Below are 17,427 nucleotides of genomic sequence, written 5' to 3' on the forward strand. Positions count from 1 at the left end.
TTCCCATAAAACCACAGCACCAGAATAAAAATCAGCATGAGGTTACCCAAGCCTCTCAGCGTTGCTCTGACTTGACTTGTGGTGATATTGAAGGTGAAGCCCGGAGCAGAACCAAGCTTGTGAAAAATCCCCAGAGCCTTCCAAAATCCTACACTTAAAAGACTGGTCTGGAGAAGAGCACGGAAGACAAGGCTGAAAAAGGCAAACATGCTTTTTGCTTTGGCAAAATACACCACTAGGGCTGATCCAGCTGTAGAAAGCAGTGACAAGATGCATCCCTCAGGCTCTGTGTTCCACAAACTCCATGTGGGTTTCATTTGAAAAGAGAAAGCTCCAAAGTCTTCAGTGACAGGTTTCATGTAATCTGCCTTTTTTTTTTCTTTTCTTTTCTTCCAGGTCTTAGGGAAGGCTCTATGAAAACTAAGTATTCTATGCTTCCTTGTGCACAGCAAAGCTACAAAGGGTAATTTCAACCACTCCGAAGGCACAGAAAGCAGAAGGAAAAAGGGAATCTATTTTGCTAGCTACCATAGAGTTGCCATCAATTAAAAGAGGAGAGAGACAAACCAGAGAGAAATACCTTGGGGAAGACTGACCCTTAGGAGGAAAGTCAGCTCCAGGGGTGAGGAGACCTATCCAGTTGCAGGGCTGGCTGCTGATCTCCTGAATGACCTCCTTATCTCCTGGAACTTTTTTTTCCCCCCCCATAGTCTTGTTTGCAGGAGCCTACAGACATGAGTACCTGCCATATGATTATAGGACAGGTCCAACCAAGCCGTACCTTTTGAGAATCTTTGACCAAACATGCCCAGCATGGCCAGACAGCCTTCTCAGCATTAAGGACATTTAAGATTAGCAGCAGAAGGGAAGTACCAAGGAAGGGTTTTGACAAAACCAACAAGCCATGCCCACTTTACCATAAGCTCTGCCATTCCACCTATAGCCACTACCCAAGGGCTCTCTCTTCAGCCATGGCTTGTTAAACCCCTCTCCAAGTAATTTTAGAGTGCTCATGTGACAGAAAACTTCCTTTATTTATCCCAGGGTAGTTCTCTGCTGAGTTAGCTTGCTGAAAAGACTCAGCCTAGAGCCACCAAAACACCAGAGCCATGCAAAAGGAGTCAATGAGAGCAGGACTGAGTATTTCCATCTTTATCAGCACAGGCAGGAGTGAAGCCAGGAGCCCACCTTCCCTTAACAGGTACTAAAGCAGTAAGGACTGTTGAGTTTTCCTGCTATTGACTGCCTCACAACATTGTGTTCACTCTGTTTATCAACAGCTGAGTAGGCTAGAAATCATTTGCCTTCACACCCTGTGGAAGGTGGAACTCGTAAGCATCCTGCCTCCACATCCTGAGGACCAAGATGCTCTGATTTTAGGCTTCATGCTGGAGGTTTTACCTCAGGCACCCAACTTTGGCAAGTTGATCAGCCTGGCACACATCCCATCACTTCCAGAACATTTTAATTAAGTGGACTCCAAACACTGGCAAGTATGGAGACCTGGCTATTTTTAAGGCAGTTCTTCAAGAAGATCCTGCAACAAGCGCTCAAATTCACAGGCAGGGGGACAAGTCCTGCTCTGTCACTACTGAAAAGACACTGGAAGTTCATAGGCTCACAGGATGTTAGGGGTTGGAAGGGACCTTTGAAGATCATCAAGTCCAACTCCCCTGCCAGAGCAGGAGATTAGAATCCAGCACAGGTTGCACAGGAACACATCCAGATGGGTCTTGAAAGTCTCCAGAGAAGGAGACTCCACAGCCTCCCTGGGCTGCCTATTCCAGTGCTATGTGACCCTCACAGTGAAGAAGTTCCTCCTCATGTTGAGGTGGAACCACCTGTGCTGTAGTTTCTATCCACTGCCCCTTGTCCTATCACAGGGTGCAGCAAAGAGCCCTCAGATATTGATAAGCATTTATTAAATCCCCTCTAAGCTGAGCACCTCCTGAAGCACATACCCTCCTGCTCCCTCCAAGCAGGGCCGGGTGCCTCATCCCTGCCACTCCCTGAGCTGTAAAGCTGCTCTGTAGAAGACCTCACTCCCTGTCGGCCGTTGGTGCAAGACCTTGAACAAGTACTAAACAAATGAACAAGTCATTTCCTGCAAGGCCAAACAAGCTCCCTGCCAAAGAGGTCACATACCACACTCTGGCCTGATGCCTCTCCCTAGTTTATGAGGGTAAATTCCCATATCCAGGGGTCCAAGGATGACAGCATTACATCTAGGCTAGGATTACTCTCACTCAAGCTAGGATTACGCTCCGCTGAAGAGGTGAGGAAAACAATTGCTTTTGTGCTTTCATTGCATGACCTCCAAAATTCAGTTTGGGTTTCTTGGTTTGCACAAACCAAAACATTCAAATTCAATCAGGGAGTTTTCGCTCCATTCCCAGCTAAAGGACCAGGATCTGTCACACCAAGGTTCTTCAACACTGTTTTGGCAGTAAGGAGAGATGTGAGGAAAAGCTGTTTGGGGCAGGGCCCATGGCAAAGAGGTCAGGAGGAAACAGCCTACGCGGTTCAACCCAGTCTTGTGAGCGTCTCCAACCAGCACAGGGATGGAAGGCAGACACACAGAGATCTTTGCTCTCCATCTCCCACCACACCACCCAGAATCACTTTGATGCTCTCAACCCCCCTGCAGCCCACAAGAAGGACCAGGCAACTACCAATCCTGTAAAAACAATCTGAGCTTTGGATTTGGAGCAAGGCTGAGAGCTACTCAAAACACGCCTGGCAGGCCCTGCTCCACCATCTTGAATACATCACTGCCATCAAGTTAAAACAAGACTTAAAAGCAACCTAAATCGTCCACACTTGAATCACACAGGCAGCTCTGTTTGCTTGGATGTGCCCATCCCCATGAGTAAGGGCTTTAGAATCATACCTAGCTTTTCCTTACTACCCTGCCAAAAACACAGGCATACAGCAAGAAGAAGAAGAAAAAAAAAAAAAATCCCACTGACTGATGTCCTTGCTATTTCTGCTGTCCATGAGAGCAAACTGGTAGAAGGCCTGACTCAGAGCCCTTCCTCAACAAAAACCTGAATCATTACAGTTTGGAAGATCCAGTCCAACCCCCTTGCCAGGATCACCTGTCCCAGATCACACAGGAGGGTTTTGAATCTCTCCAGAGAAGGAGATTCCACAACCCCCCTGGGCAGCCTGTTCCAGTGTTCCCTCACCCTCACAGTGAAAACATCTTTCCTCATGTTCTCATGGAACTTCCTGTGCCTCAAGATGGTCTCATAATGCAGGAGTCTCTCTTCTCCACTCTGCCCTCTCTTTACAAGATAGAATTTGAGTCAGATTGAGGGACAGCAAAAGAAAGAACAACCAAAACAAAGGGGGGGGGAAAGGAAATTCCATGCTTTGTTTGGCTCCTTCTGCAAGGATGGCAGTCAGGTAGCTTTGGAGGCGACGCACACTGTGTGAGAGACTAAAAGTTGGATGTCCTGGTGTGACTCAACAAAGATAAAATCACTTGCTGCTTGCCCAGACAGTAGCTGGTATGTGTTGGGCCGAGCCACTGGAAGGAAGGTGCAAAGATCATGTAGGAATCCTGTCTACCAATCCTGGATGCAAATCACCTTGCGATTGCATCATGAGAACACTGGACTGCAGCTGGCCTACAACAATGGCCCAAGGACCCAGCCACCATGCTTTCAGGACAAGATAATCTCCACCCATCAAGTACCCTGGAAAGGGTGACACAATGGATTCAGATTTCCTGGGGACGCCTGGCCCCAGAATTCCTGAGGGACAATACTTGGACACATACCTAAGGACTAAAAACTGTATAAAAGACTTGAGCTACTACTGGCTTAGAAGAAGAAAAACGCAGAAGGAAAATGGAGATGCAGCTGAGAAGGAAAAGCCCGGGACAATGCTGCTCCGGAGAAAAGAGGCCATGGAGCCTGGAAGAAGCAGACTGAACCCTCTCTCCGTGTCCTAAGATCGGCCTGCAGCAACTCATGGAGCTGAAGAGGGTGCCCAGAGGACCACATCTCTTCTCCAGCAAAAGCCTCAGCACCCTTTCTCTACAAACCCAACATCTCCTACAGCACCTTTCCTCCACAGACTCAAACTGTCTTGGGGAGTGAGTGGTGTGGTAATATAATTCCTTTCCTCTTCTCTCTCTCTTCTCTCTCTCCCCCCTCTCCCCTACTTATTTCCACTTTATTTATGTAATAAATAGTCTAGCTGTTGATATTTTGGCCTCGTTTGTGCCTCTAATTTCACATCACGGGAATATTCAAAAGAACTGAGTTTATTTCATAGTATAGTATCATAGTATCAGGGTTGGAAGGGACCACAAGGATCATCTAGTTCCAACCTCACTGCCATGGGCAGGGACACCCCACACTAGATCAGGCTGGCCAGAGCCTCGTCCAGCCTGCTCTTAAACACCCCCAGGGACGGGGCCCCAACCACCTCCCTGGACAACCTATTCCAGGGTTTCACCACTCTCATGGTGAAGAACCTCCTCCTCACATCTAGCCTGAATCTCCCCACCTCCAACTTCATTCCATTCCCCCTAGTCCTATCACTACCTGAGATCCTGAGAAGTCCCTCCCCAGCCTTCTTGTAGGCCCCCTTCAGATACTGGAAGGCCACAATTAGGTCACCTCAGAGCCTTCTTTTCTCCAGACTGAACAGCCCCAACTCCTTCAGTCTGTCCTCATAGGAGAGGTGCTCCAGCCCTCTGATCATCCTTGTGGCCCTTCTCTGGACACCTTCCAGCACCTCCATATCCCTCCTGTAATAGGGGCTCCAGAACTGGACGCAGTACTCCAGGTGGGGTCTCACCAGAGCTGAGTAGAGGGGGAGGATCACCTCCCTTGACCTGCTAGCCACACTTCTCCTCATGCAGCCCAGGATCTGATTGGCTTTGCGGGCTGCAAGCGCACACTGAGAGCTCATGTTGAGCTTCTCGTCCACCAGCACCCCCAAGTCTCTCTCCTCAGGGCTGCTTTCCAGCCAGTCACTGCCCAGCCTGTATTTGTGCCTGGGATTGCCTCGACCCAGATGCAGGACCCTGCACTTACTCTTATTGAACCTCATGAGGTTGGCTTGTGCCCACCTCTCCAGCCTGTCAAGGTCCCTCTGGATGGCCTCCCTTCCCTCCAGCATGTCTGCTGCACCACACAGCTTGGTGTCATCAGCAAACTTACTGACTTGCTTCCCTCTCCAGACCAAGACACACTGTTCAAGTTAATGAGATGTTTCTGCAACTTTCCTTCACCTCCCATTCCTTTCAGCAGATCAAAAAGTAAATGGCAATCCAGGGGCTGGCAGCTGTATTTTGTGTCTACAGGACTGTGTTTAATTTCAGTTACACCTCGTTTCCCAGTGTGATTTCCTTGATGTTACAGCACGATCATGGACTTACACTGCCTGTAAGAAAGAAAGAGGCACCCCAGCTCTATTTTCACTGCCTGGATTAACTCTGTGAACTTGGATTTATTCTTAATTTGCACTGCACCTATTTTTGAAAGCTTGAGCCTCGTGAAATATGAAGAACCTTGGAACAACTTTCAGATAAACACTATAATGTCCTAACACGTTGTTATTACACATGGTTTAGCATCAGGAGATCTCAGAACAACTTGAAAAGAAGGCTTCATTTTAGAGACCCAGACAAGGGAGGCAGACTGAGTCACCCAGAAAAGCAGTAGAAGCCACCAGAACAGAAACCCACATCTTGTACCCCATCCTCTACAGCTGTCCACTAAAGATTCTATTATTCTATGATACAGATGGCTTATCAGTTAAAACACTGTGGTTATCTGCCTCCTCAGGAAGAGCTCAAGCCTGTTTCTTGTGGGTACATAGGCTTCCTGAATGAGGCTTTGGCACTTTGCAACCCTCTGCAGACAGAGGTCACTTGTGACAGAAGCAGCTGTGCTCCTCTGGATCCAGGTCGTGGCAGAGGAGAAGAGGACTGGCTAAGAAGAACAACAGCATTAAAAGGGAGAACATATAATCCAAAAAGGCAATGCAAGCCTAGGGCTGCTGGGCTGGATTGCAGCTCAATGCAAGGGCTCCACAGGTAGCAGCGATCACTCCAGCATCTCTGCTGCACCCCAGTGAAACCAGTCCCCAGCTTTACATCACAGGATGTTAAGGGTTGGAAGGGACCTCTCAAGATCATCGAGTCCAACTCACCCTGCCAGAGCAGGACCATAAAATCTAGCACAGGTCACACAGGAATGCATCCAGATGGGTCTTCAAAGTCTCCAGAGAGGAAGACTCCACAACCCCTCTGGGAAGCCTGTTCCAGTGCTCTGTGACCCCACCATCAGCCTGGCATCCAGGATGTAAGTGAGCTGAGCCCTGGCCACACATACCATGTACACTGCAAATACCAGCCCTGCTGCTAGTGAAAACTGCCCCAGAGGAGCAGGTCAAGGCTGCCACCTTCTGCCAGGGCAGTAGGAAGGGAGATGACATTTGATATAAGAGCACTACATTCCAGCCAAAAGTTTGTGTTTCATCTTAAACCACACAGTTTTACATGGAAAGAAAATATTTACATCACTAAATCGAAATGCATCATTCCACCTCCTAGCTAACCACAATACAAACTCCAGAGAGCTGGGAATCCCAAGGGAGCCTGGTCACTTCAGCCCCTCAAAGAGGCAGCAGATGCAGTGGATGCTGTGGACCATTTCCACCTGTGACAATTCTCACTGTTGCTCTCAGCTCTGCATGGCAGCAGGGTACAGAGCACTGTGCCTGTTGTGCCCAATGCCGCTTCTCATCACTGGGGTTAATTTTAATCTGACTCTGATCACAAGGTGAGATATCTCCTGAAGTGAAGGAAAACATTGAGAGCTCTGCTGAAAGTTAGCAGTTCTGGCTGGGGAACACTTGGGGCAAGTCAAGCAAAGCACAGTCAAATTCACCTGCAGACAGACCTTCACAGTCACCTTTCCTCAGTGGATGGATCTCCCTCCCACACCAGCAGGAAAACCCTGCGCAAGGGGAGCAAACCAAGGGATTTGCAACCCTTCAGACAGCAGAGTGCACCCCATGTCCTCTTTAAACTACATCTGAAATTTGCTTTTGCCACATAACCTAGACTTTATCGCCCGACGAAGGCGAGTGGCAAACAGCCAGTCTGCTCCACCGGGGAGCCGGCTGGAAACGGCTCCATTTCCCACGGCCAGACAGTGGGAACAGAGCACAGGTCCAGCCCCAGCAGCATGTGAGGCAGAGCACACCCGAGGAAGCATCTTCTCACCCAGTGCCTTCAGAGTTGGTGTAAAAGAAGGACAGGTGTTAGTGTCGTGCTGCGTAGGTAAACTGAAATATACTTAAGTACACACAACCCCCCTCTTCACTTAGAAGCATGCTGGTGTCTGGCCTTACTTCTTAATAAGCAACCACCATGCTCATGAGAAAACAAGACTAACTTTTAGAATACATGTTTATACATATATATATATGTAAAGATCTATTAAAGGGTGCTAAAATCACAAATCTTAAAGCCTCATCCAAGCATTGTTATACTTAATAAAAAAGATAAAATAGAATAAAATAAAACTAAACTAAATAAAACAATATCAAAATAAAATAAAACATCCACAAAACACAAAAACCAACAACAACAAAAAACGTGTTCAGATCTTTAGCTGATGCTTGTGGCTCTTCCCTAAACACCAGAGCATTCCTTACAGCATGCTGGACACCGTGAAACCCTTAAACACGTCTGTTTATTTGAAAAGCGAATTCAAGTCACGGAGGGGTATGCTCTCCTTCACTTAAAGGAAAATAAGCCTTGCGTAAATTCTGCTTACTCTCACGGATTTGCAATGCAAAATACGAGTCGCTTTCTATCGCCCTCTCTGCACAGCTGGCTGCCAAACGCCGGGACCGCGCGTCACTCCCGCAAACACCTTCTCCTCCCAAAATGGCACACGAGAGCCCATTCAAACTGCCCCGAAACCCTCCCGCCAGGGGCGCGGCTACCCCGTGGGTACCGAGCGCTCGCGGGCTGGCACCGCCGGCGGCGCCAGGGCAGGAAGGGCGAACGGGACCCGGCCCCCACACAGTACCCAATGCCGCGGGTACCTGTCCGTCGGGATGGCTCCCGGGGGAGTCCAAAGGGACCCGCTCCGCCCCGGGGTGACAGCCCCAGCCCCGCCGCTCCCTCATAGTTTCTCTCCTGGCCCAGGGGCCACCCCCTGGGACACACCAGCCCCGACCTGGAGAGGGCTCCAGATCCCCAGGGAAAGGAGTCTGGACTGGCCCCAGCCTCCGGAGGCATCACACCGGCGCAGGTAACCCTTCCCGCCCGCCCGCCCGCCGCCGCGGCCCCTCGCCCTGCCTGCCGCCCCTGCGGGCGGCCCCCGACGCAGACTCACCGCCGCGGCCGGCCGCGCAGCCGGCCAGGAGCAGGGCGAGGGCGGACAGGACGCCCAGCAGCTCCCCCCGTCGCCGTCGCCGTCGCCTCCGCTGCTCCGCCGCCGCCGTGGAGCCCATCGCGGCCGCTCCGCTCCCCCGAGCCGCGCCGAGCCCCACCGGGCGCCGCAGCGCCGCCCCCGACCGCCCCCCACCGCCGCCTGCGCGGCACGGGCAGCGGGCGCGGCCAGCCGCGATAGGGAGGAGACGACAACGATACAAGGATGGAGAGATAGAGAAATGGGGCCGGCGGGGGCCGATACTTCCCGGCCGGCCCCCAGCCCCCTCCCCGCTGTCGGCGTCCGGGGCTGTTTCCTGGGCGGAGAGCGGGCGGAGAGCCGGCGCCGCCCGGCCCTGGGTTGCCCCCGTGACCCCTGGGCTCCGCTGACGCGAACAAGGGCTCCGCGCACCGGGGCACGGCACTTGCAGTCACACGGTCTCCCCCGGGCGGGGCAGCGGGAGGTTGGCCTGGGGCAGGGGACAGGGATGCGCCGGACCTGGGAATGTGCCTGGGGAGCTCGGGCTGCAGACGTAGGAAGCTCTTGGCCTCACTCCTCTGCAGGCCTAGTGCCATCAGCCCCCACCATGCACTGCTGCAGGTCCCAGACCTTCTACTACGACAAACAGCCACACCTGACCCCAATTTTCCTGGGATAAATCGGGACGTTGAGCATCACCTTCTGGGCTAAAACTTTTACCTGCTGTCACACCGTTTAAAAACAAAAATGCCCCAAGTAACCCACTGCTCCCTCACACCAGTGATTCCTCTCTTGTATCAATCCCTTCACATTTCATATGCTGACACTCGGGAGGATTCTCACGACGGTTTTGAGGATTTTCCCCCTTTTTCCACACTGAGCCTTTTGCTGGGTAAGCAACCGCCCACCTCACCTGCCCTTCCAGCTGGTCCTGTGCCAGAGCAGGCAATGGCAGACCTCCCACAGGTGCTGTACACAGCACACCTCTGGGCTGTGCCAGGGCTGGGGCGTGGGTGCGAGCTGGTGGGCTGGGCTGTGCCAGCACCCAGGTTCACACACTTCTTGGGAGCTGTGCCACCAGCTATGACACCAGGCAGCCATGCCCAGCCTCTGAAGATGTCCAGTGCTTGGGCTTCTGGGTCTGAAAACCTGAGGTGGACTGAACCTCTCATCCCTCCTGCCCTGTTTAAAATCATAATTACTTTTGCAGCCTTCAAGCAAACAGCTCGTGGCTGTAGGGAGAGCAGAGAATGGTGCTGATATGAGGGAACAGCTGCCTGTGTGGGGCCTGCAGCTGTGCAGAAGTACCACCATCCCCATGCTTTGGGAACAGCACTGGAGTTGGGTAATGTATCTACCTACTCAAGGAAAACCAAATCTCTGTCAGAGCCTGCATTTCAGTTCTGTGTCCTTAAAACCTCAGCCACTCTTTGGGACCTTCCACAGCTCTCCCAGCCTGCCGGTGCTAACATCCCAACAGCAACATTAGCGAGTGAGCTGGTGACAGAGAGGTGCTGGCTGAGATTGATGAGAGGAGAGAGTGAGAGAGTATGGGCAGCAGTGTCTTCAGCACGAACACACTGGATTAAATCACAGGAGATTGATGCAGTGACAGAACAGAAGCTCTCCAAAAAAGCATTTCAGACATTTCATCATTTCAAATTAAATACTTCTGATAAACACCCAAGCCACAGGCAGCACCGGTCCTTGCCTGGCCCAGCTCAGCAGCTTCACATCTGACAGCAGAGCTCACAACAGGCATAGAGGAGCTCTGCAACCTCTGCACCAAGCTAGAGCTGTCCCTCACCGTGGAGAGGCTCTTCCACACCGTGCAGGATCAAAGCCCTTGAGAGCTGGCTGAAGAGGCACTGGGTAGGCACACCTGGGCTTTGGGACACAGGCACAGCAGCAATCACCCAGCATCTTCATTTCAACACACCCACATATCACCCTGCCCATGACAGCAAAACACTTTCAGACTGGAGAGCCACCTGTAGATTAGACTAACCAAAAAAAAAAATAAAATAAATACAGCTGTTCCTATAGCCTACATATCACCCAGGAGGGATTTTTGTTCAGTTACTAACCATCCTCTTCAGTGAGGGTCTTGTTCTAGGCTCAGTGTTTCATCATGCACTCAGATTCCATTTTCTCCTCCAAGGGCTTCTTGCAATTCTGAACTTATTCAGGATGTCAGTTTGCAGCAATGCTCTTAAAGATTTATTGATTGTGCTCCTACACACAACTTTAGAGATGCTGGTTGTCCCTGTTGGCCCCAGGCAGGCAGAGCCAGTTCCCATCCAGGCAGCTGGGATGTAACTATGGAAGAAGGTTTTTGTTTTGGTTTGAGTTCTTCATGAGTAGGAAATATTCCCTGGCAGGGCAGGTTTTATCTCAGGGTAAACAACTCAAACATGTAGCACTGTCACACACCACAGTAAGTCACAGTAGTTTATGAGAAAGCTCGTCTGCCCTGTTGCTTCCTCTTGATCAATACCACATGAAGGCAATCCACCAGATTTGGGGCAAGAGGAGCTTGAGGGTGAAGGCCTCCACTGCTGACAGTACAGAGTACTATGACAGTAGTTCCAAAGTATTCCTTTCAAATCCAAATGTCCTTTACAAGCCTATAATGGCTCAAAAACGTGACCCTGAGAGTCACTGCAAACCCATTATTCACCCCTCTGTCATAAGCCTCCTTTCATACTACTGCAGAGCTGCTAGTGGATACCAAGGTGTAAGCTCACCATGCTGAGAATCAAGAGAGGATCTGGGAAGCCTGTGTAACTTAGGAACACATTTCCCATTCAGAATCACAAAGCAATTTAGCAAATTCCTCACTAGCATAGTAAGTGCCAGCTTGTGAAACATTTCAGTTCCTGGGGAGCATGACAGGAGAATTCCCCTGCTCTCCCACTGATAAACCAGTGTGGGTGAAGCAGGCTTTGAACTAAGCTGTCTGCAGGAGGGAACAGAAGGAAGGGGATCGCCGTGGATGTTACTCTTCTGAGAGAAAAGCTTTTATATTTATTTTCCATCAGCCTTCTGCAAGAGACAAAAATATATAAAAAGAACTGCTAAAGAAAGAACAGATGAGGCCAAGGTGCTGCTGAATATGGAGTCTGCTTTACATCATCCCTTCCATTTTTCACAGATTCATGGAATGGTCTGGGTTGGAAGGCACCTCCAAGGGTCATCTAGTCTGCATCCCTCTGCAGTAAGCAGGGGCATCCTCAACTAGATCAGGTTGCCCAGAGCCCTGTCAAGCTTTTTTCCCCTTCTTTTATTCTTGCTCCTCCTTCAAGAAGCATTTATTGATCACCTTATATTGGAATGATGTAAGAACTTAGCAGTGTGGTGCATGGCACATCCTCAACAAGATCAGGTTGCCCAGAGCCCTGTTAACCTTTTCTTCTTCTTTTACTCTTGCTCCTTCTTAAAGGAGCATCTCTTGATCACCTAATATTAGAATGATGTGAGAATATTGGAATGATGAGGAGAGAGCTGGAGCACCTCTCCTATGAGGACAGACTGAGGGAGTTGGGGCTGTTCAGTCTGGAGAAGAGAAGGCTCTGAGGAGACCTTATTGTGGCCTTCCAGTATCTGAAGGGGACCCACAAGAAAGCTGGGGAGGAACTTTTTAGGGTGACAGGTAATGATAGGACTAGGGGGAATAGAGAAAAAATAGAAGTGGATAGATTCAGATTGGATGTTAGGAAGAAATTCTTCACCATGAGGGTGGTGAGACCCTGGAACAGATTGCCCAGGGAGGTGGTAGAAGCCTCACCCCTGGAGACTGGATGTGGCTGTGAGCAACCTGATGTCGTGTGAAGTGTCCCTGCCCATGGCAGGTGGGATTGGGACTAGATGATCCTTGATGATGATCCAACCCTAACAATTCTATGATTCTAACTTAGCATTGTGCTGAGTTTGGGCCATCATCTGATTCCACCTCTTTGAATGCCAATCAACAAAGATACCATATTAAAGGCATTGTGACTGTTGGTGATGGGTTGCAGGTAGCTGAACCACCACATGCTCTTTGGCATTCCTTCTGCAACTCAAATGAGGAAGCCCTATTCAGCTAGCTTCAGTATCAGCTGGGCTGAGAAGGAGGGAGGGCAGACTGGATAAACATCTCCCATTCCATAATTATACTCCTCGTAGGATGGAGCTGCTACTTCTTTCAGCAGTTGCTCACAGGTTCCAGCTGGTGTCTGGATACCTGTGCATGGTGAGATCCTTCCTGAACTGCCTGGCTGAAACTTTTGCTGGACCCATGAGGCCAGGAACCAGTCTTTCTACATGCCAAACTTAAAGACTGACTTATAAATCTTAGTCAGTGCAATGGTGTTCAAGTCTGCCTCACCTTGGGGCTGAAAAAGAGCAAAGAAATGTCTTCCTATCCCAAATTCATCCTGCAATGCCTTAGTGATGCGCACAGATTCCCCACAAGTCACTTCCTGCACCTCTGCCTGCTGCCTGTAGCCCATTCTCCTGGGAGGGCCATGAAAATGCTTTGCTAGAATCCAGAGGAGGTCCCATTCACTTTGCTAGCACCCTAGAAAGGTTCCCAGAGAGCTGGCACTCAGAAAGATGCTCTCTTGTTCTTTCCAGAGCCTCATCACTGCCTAAAACCACATGAAGCTTTTGGAGAAAACTGTAAATCACAGGACACAGATGTGCAGAGATGACAGCCAGATGTGTGTTAGTGGAGCTAAGTAGCAGTCATGACTGCTTCAAGGAGAGCACACAGCCTCCCCTCCTTGGTGTTTTCCCCTGCAAACCATGCCAAGCTCTGTTCTTCAGACCAAAGAGAGATTTTCTTCTGTTTGGACTGACAGATTAGACTCAGAGTTTTCAACTCTAGGGGAACATATTTAGAATTATGTGACCGTTTGAGGCTGTGCCTTTAAGAAATAGACAGTGCTGGGACACTCTGGCTGAATGTTTTGTAAACAAAGACAGGTCTAAACGAATTTCATTGGTAGATTGGTAGAACGCAGCTTTAAGTTTTAGTGCAGTTGGAATTTTTCTCAGTTCCTTCCTGTTCTCCCTTTCCAGCTTGTCTGCTTCTGGGCAACTAGCCGGAGTTCTGACCTTGGATAACAGATAAGCATTAATCCTGCATGCGCTTGGAGGCCTCTTCCTTAATAACTGTAGACGACGGAGATAGGAATCAATACAGCTGACCAATATGATCAAGTATTGTTCCTTTATTGTTCCAGTGTTGCAGGCCGATGGTGCAGGCCTGAGGTGCAGGCCTATGGAGCAGGCCTGTAGTGCAAGTATAGCACAGTAAAGAGTAGAAGAAACAGGAGACAGGAAAGGCAGAAGTACGTAGCAAGGCAACTGCTACAACTTATATAAACTCGGAGTGCCCTGTTGGCATAGCTCCATTGGTTCCCTCTGAGTGACCACACATTGCACTATTACAGATTATTGGTCCAACTACTAATGACACAATGAGGTTTGTTGATGCAGATGCATGTCCTGTTGTCCCAAGGTAACTGTCCATGCTTATAGCTACCAGTGCCTTGTTTTAGTTACATGCTGCAGGCACAGCACTGTTTTGCTACACTGCTAGATGGCTCTGCATTTATGCTGAGCATGGCCTACCACCATGTCAGGCTCTAGGCCTGCACTGCCAGATTGCTCACACTGCTCATCGCTGGCATTGCCACAAATAACTGCCTTTTCTCTCTCTAACCCTTTTTGCGAAAAAAGGGAGGTAGGGTTTTGTGACCGGTTGAGGCTGTGCCTTTAAGAAAGGGAATATGGTGCACGGAAGCTGATAACCAAAAAGAAGGATCTAAACTAATTTCAGTGGTAGAGTGGGAGGAAGCACCTTCTGAACTGGGAGTGCAGGAGGGTATCCTGGGCATTCCGGCACTTCTCTATCAGTCTTGCTTCCGCTCCTCCGCCGAGCAGCAGCAGCTCTCTGTGCTGGGCTTTCGGCCAAGGCTTTGGCCTTGAAACTGATAAGCTGCAAAGGCCTGTATTAACTGCTTTCCAATTAACACATAACTGCTTCTAACTTTTTTTTTCTCTTTTCTCTCTCTTTCTAACCCACTCTGGGGAAAAGGGGAGAGAGGGGGAAGCGGAGGTGGGGAACCCCCTCAGCAGAGGGGGGAACTCTCATTTCTGTGCTACTCTATTGTATATCTTTGTATATATTGTAAATATTGTAAATTTGTATATATTCCCCTGCATATCCTACATTGCTTTATAAATATACAGCTCCACTGCTTTGCTAATTCAGCTGTGAGTTTTTTTTTCCTTTCCCTTCAATTTTCTTTCCCTTTACTTTACAGGGGGGAGGGAGGAGGCTTCTTGGCCTTACCCTTCCAACCCTACGACGGGTTTCTCTCTCAACCCACTACATTTTAACACAGAGCTGCATCTATAGCAGACCTTAGCCAGACAGAGCCCAGGCTGCCGGACAAGGTGATCTCCGACTGATGGGCAGCATCCTGAGTCAGTTCAGAGAATGGAACAGGGGCTCGGTGGCTGCCCTGGAGCCAAAGATGCAGGAGCAGGGAGGTCATTCTGCCCCTGTACTCAGCACTGCTTAGGCCACACCTTGAGTCCTGTGTCCAGTTCTGGGCCCCTCAATTTAAGAAGGACATTGAGACACTTGAACGTGTCCAGAGAAGGGCAACAAGGCTGGGGAGAGGTCTCAAGCACAAGCCCTATGAGGAGAGGCTGAGGGAGCTGGGGTTGTTTAGGCTGGAGAAGAGGAGGCTCAGGGGAGACCTTATTACTCTCTACAACTACCTGAGGGGAGGTTGTAGCCAGATGGGAGTTGGTCTCTTCTCCCAGGCAACCAGCACCAGAACAAGAGGACACAGTCTCAAGCTGTGCAAGGGGAAGTTTAGGCTTGAGGTGAGGAGAAAGTTCTTCCCAGAAGGAGTAATTGGCCCTTGGGATGGGCTGCCCAAAGAGGTCGTGGAATCACCATCCCTGGAGGTGTTCAAAAAAGGATTGGATGTGGCACTTAGCACCATGGTTTAGTTAGTCATGAGGTGTTGGGTGATAGGTTGGACTTGATCTCTGAGGTCTTTTCCAACCTGATTGATTCTATGATTCTATGACCTGTGAGATCAGGGACAGCTTGATCTTGGGGCTGGGCAGTGCTGCCCATGCAGAGACCAGCTTAGGGTATCTGTATGGCAGAATCATCAAGCCCTCCTGCCGCTGCATTTCACACCCAAAACTGTTGTTGAACATGGTTTAAGCAGACCAGAAAAAAGGAACAGGCTTCCTTGCTTTGGGTTTTATCCTAAGCCTTGCTTTTTCAGCACAGCTCACGTGCCATCCCACCAAGTCTCATACACAGATTCATACACTACATTAGGTTGGAAGGGGCCTTCAAAGATCATCTTATCCAATTCCCCTGCAGTCAGCAGGGACACCTCTAACTCCATCAGGCTGCCCAGGGGCACATCAAGTCTCATCTTGAATGTCTCCAGGGACGGGACCTCAACCATGTTCCTGGGCAACTGTGAACATTTGAGGCTGTGCCTTTAAGAAAAGGACAGTACTGGGGCACTATGGCTGAATGTTTTGTAAACAAAAGACAGGTCTAAACAAATTTCATTGGTAGATTGGTGGAATGCAACTTTAAGTTTTGAGCGCAGCTGAGACTTTCCTCAGTCCGCTCTTCCCTCCTCCCTTTACAGCTCGTCCGCTTCTAGGCTCTCTGCCAGACTGACTTTGGACAGAAAAGTGTGTGGCCTACTAACACTTTACTTTAATTTATAACTGCTTTAATTAACAATTGCTCTTTTTCTCACTTTCTAACCCTCTTTGGGGAAAAAGGGGAGAGAAGGGGGTACAGGGGGGAACCCTCCTCCACGGGGGGGGGGGGGGAATTTAATTCCTGTATCATTGTTTTTATACTTTGCTGTATATATCTGTGTATATATTGTAAATACTGTAAATTGTGTATATATCCTGCATTCCCCAAAAATTGCTTGTAAATATAGCATTCCCTTTTGCTCCTCAGGCTGGCTAGCTGTGGTTTTTCTTCCTCTTTGTGGGGGAGAGGAGGCTAAGCCTTTCTTTCTAACCCTCCACATTTTTTGGCGCCCAACATGGGGCTCGAACCCACGACGCTGAGATTAAGAGTCTCATGCTCTACCAACTGAGCCACAGTCGACTACCAAGCCCTAAATGAAGTAACACCACCTATGAGTGTAGCAGTACCAGACATGATGGAACTCCAGTATGAGCTGGAATCCAAAGAGGCCAAATGGTATGCTACCATAGACATTGCTAATGCATTTTTCTCTATTCCCATAGCAGAGGAATGCAGGCCTCAGTTTGCTTTCACCTGGAGAGGAATCCAGTACACTTTCAACAGACTGCCAATGGGCTGGATCCACAGCTCAAGCATCTGTCATGCAGTGATCCACGATGCTCTGGAGAAAGCATACAGTTGTGACCGGACCTGACGCACCTTGTATTTTGGGAATTGATTTTCTGAGAGAAGCACCTTTCAAAGACCCTAGAGGTTACAAATGAGCTTTTGGAGTAGTTTCTATAGAAATTGATGGACAAAAATTGAAGCTGTCTGCTAGACCTGAGCTTTCTGATGAATCTGCAGTTGTGGGACAACATAAGATACAGGACATTAAATTGCCGGTTGCTTCTCAGACTGTGCATCACAGACAATACAGAACCAACCGTGACTCTTTGTTGCCCATTCAGAATCTGATTCGTCAGTTGGAGAGTCAAAAAGTCGTCAGCAAAACTCATTCACCTTTCAACAGTCCAGTGTGGCCTGTGCGGAAGCAGAATGGAGACTGGCGTCTGACGGTAGACTACTGAGCCCGGAATGAAGTGACACCACCTATGAGTGCAGCAGTACCAGACATGATGGAGCTACAGTATGAGCTGGAATCCAAAGAGGCCAAATGGTATGCTACCATAGACATTGCTAATGCATTTTTCTCTATTCCCATAGCAGAGGAATGCAGGCCTCAGTTTGCTTTCACCTGCAGAGGAATCCAGTACACTTTCAACAGACTGCCAATGG

At 49.5% G+C, this 17,427-nt stretch overlaps 1 protein-coding gene across 2 annotated transcripts in view; it reads right to left on the minus strand.

Annotated features, from left to right (window-relative positions):
• SLC24A3 (solute carrier family 24 member 3) overlaps window positions 1-8,509 on the minus strand; it is a 412,136-nt gene extending 403,627 nt beyond the window's left edge. For both annotated transcript variants that reach the window (XM_068143236.1, XM_068143235.1), the window contains exon 1: window positions 8,373-8,509. In XM_068143236.1, coding sequence (XP_067999337.1) covers window positions 8,373-8,490 — 118 coding nt within the window. In that variant the 5' untranslated portion in view covers window positions 8,491-8,509. The remainder of the gene's footprint in view (window positions 1-8,372) is intronic.
• Between the last annotated feature and the right edge of the window lie 8,918 nt (window positions 8,510-17,427).

The sequence above is a fragment of the Melanerpes formicivorus genome, unplaced genomic scaffold, assembly GCF_026170545.1.
Source record: "Melanerpes formicivorus ecotype bairdi unplaced genomic scaffold, bMelFor1.0.p_v2 SCAF_9, whole genome shotgun sequence".
Taxonomy (NCBI): domain Eukaryota; kingdom Metazoa; phylum Chordata; class Aves; order Piciformes; family Picidae; genus Melanerpes; species Melanerpes formicivorus.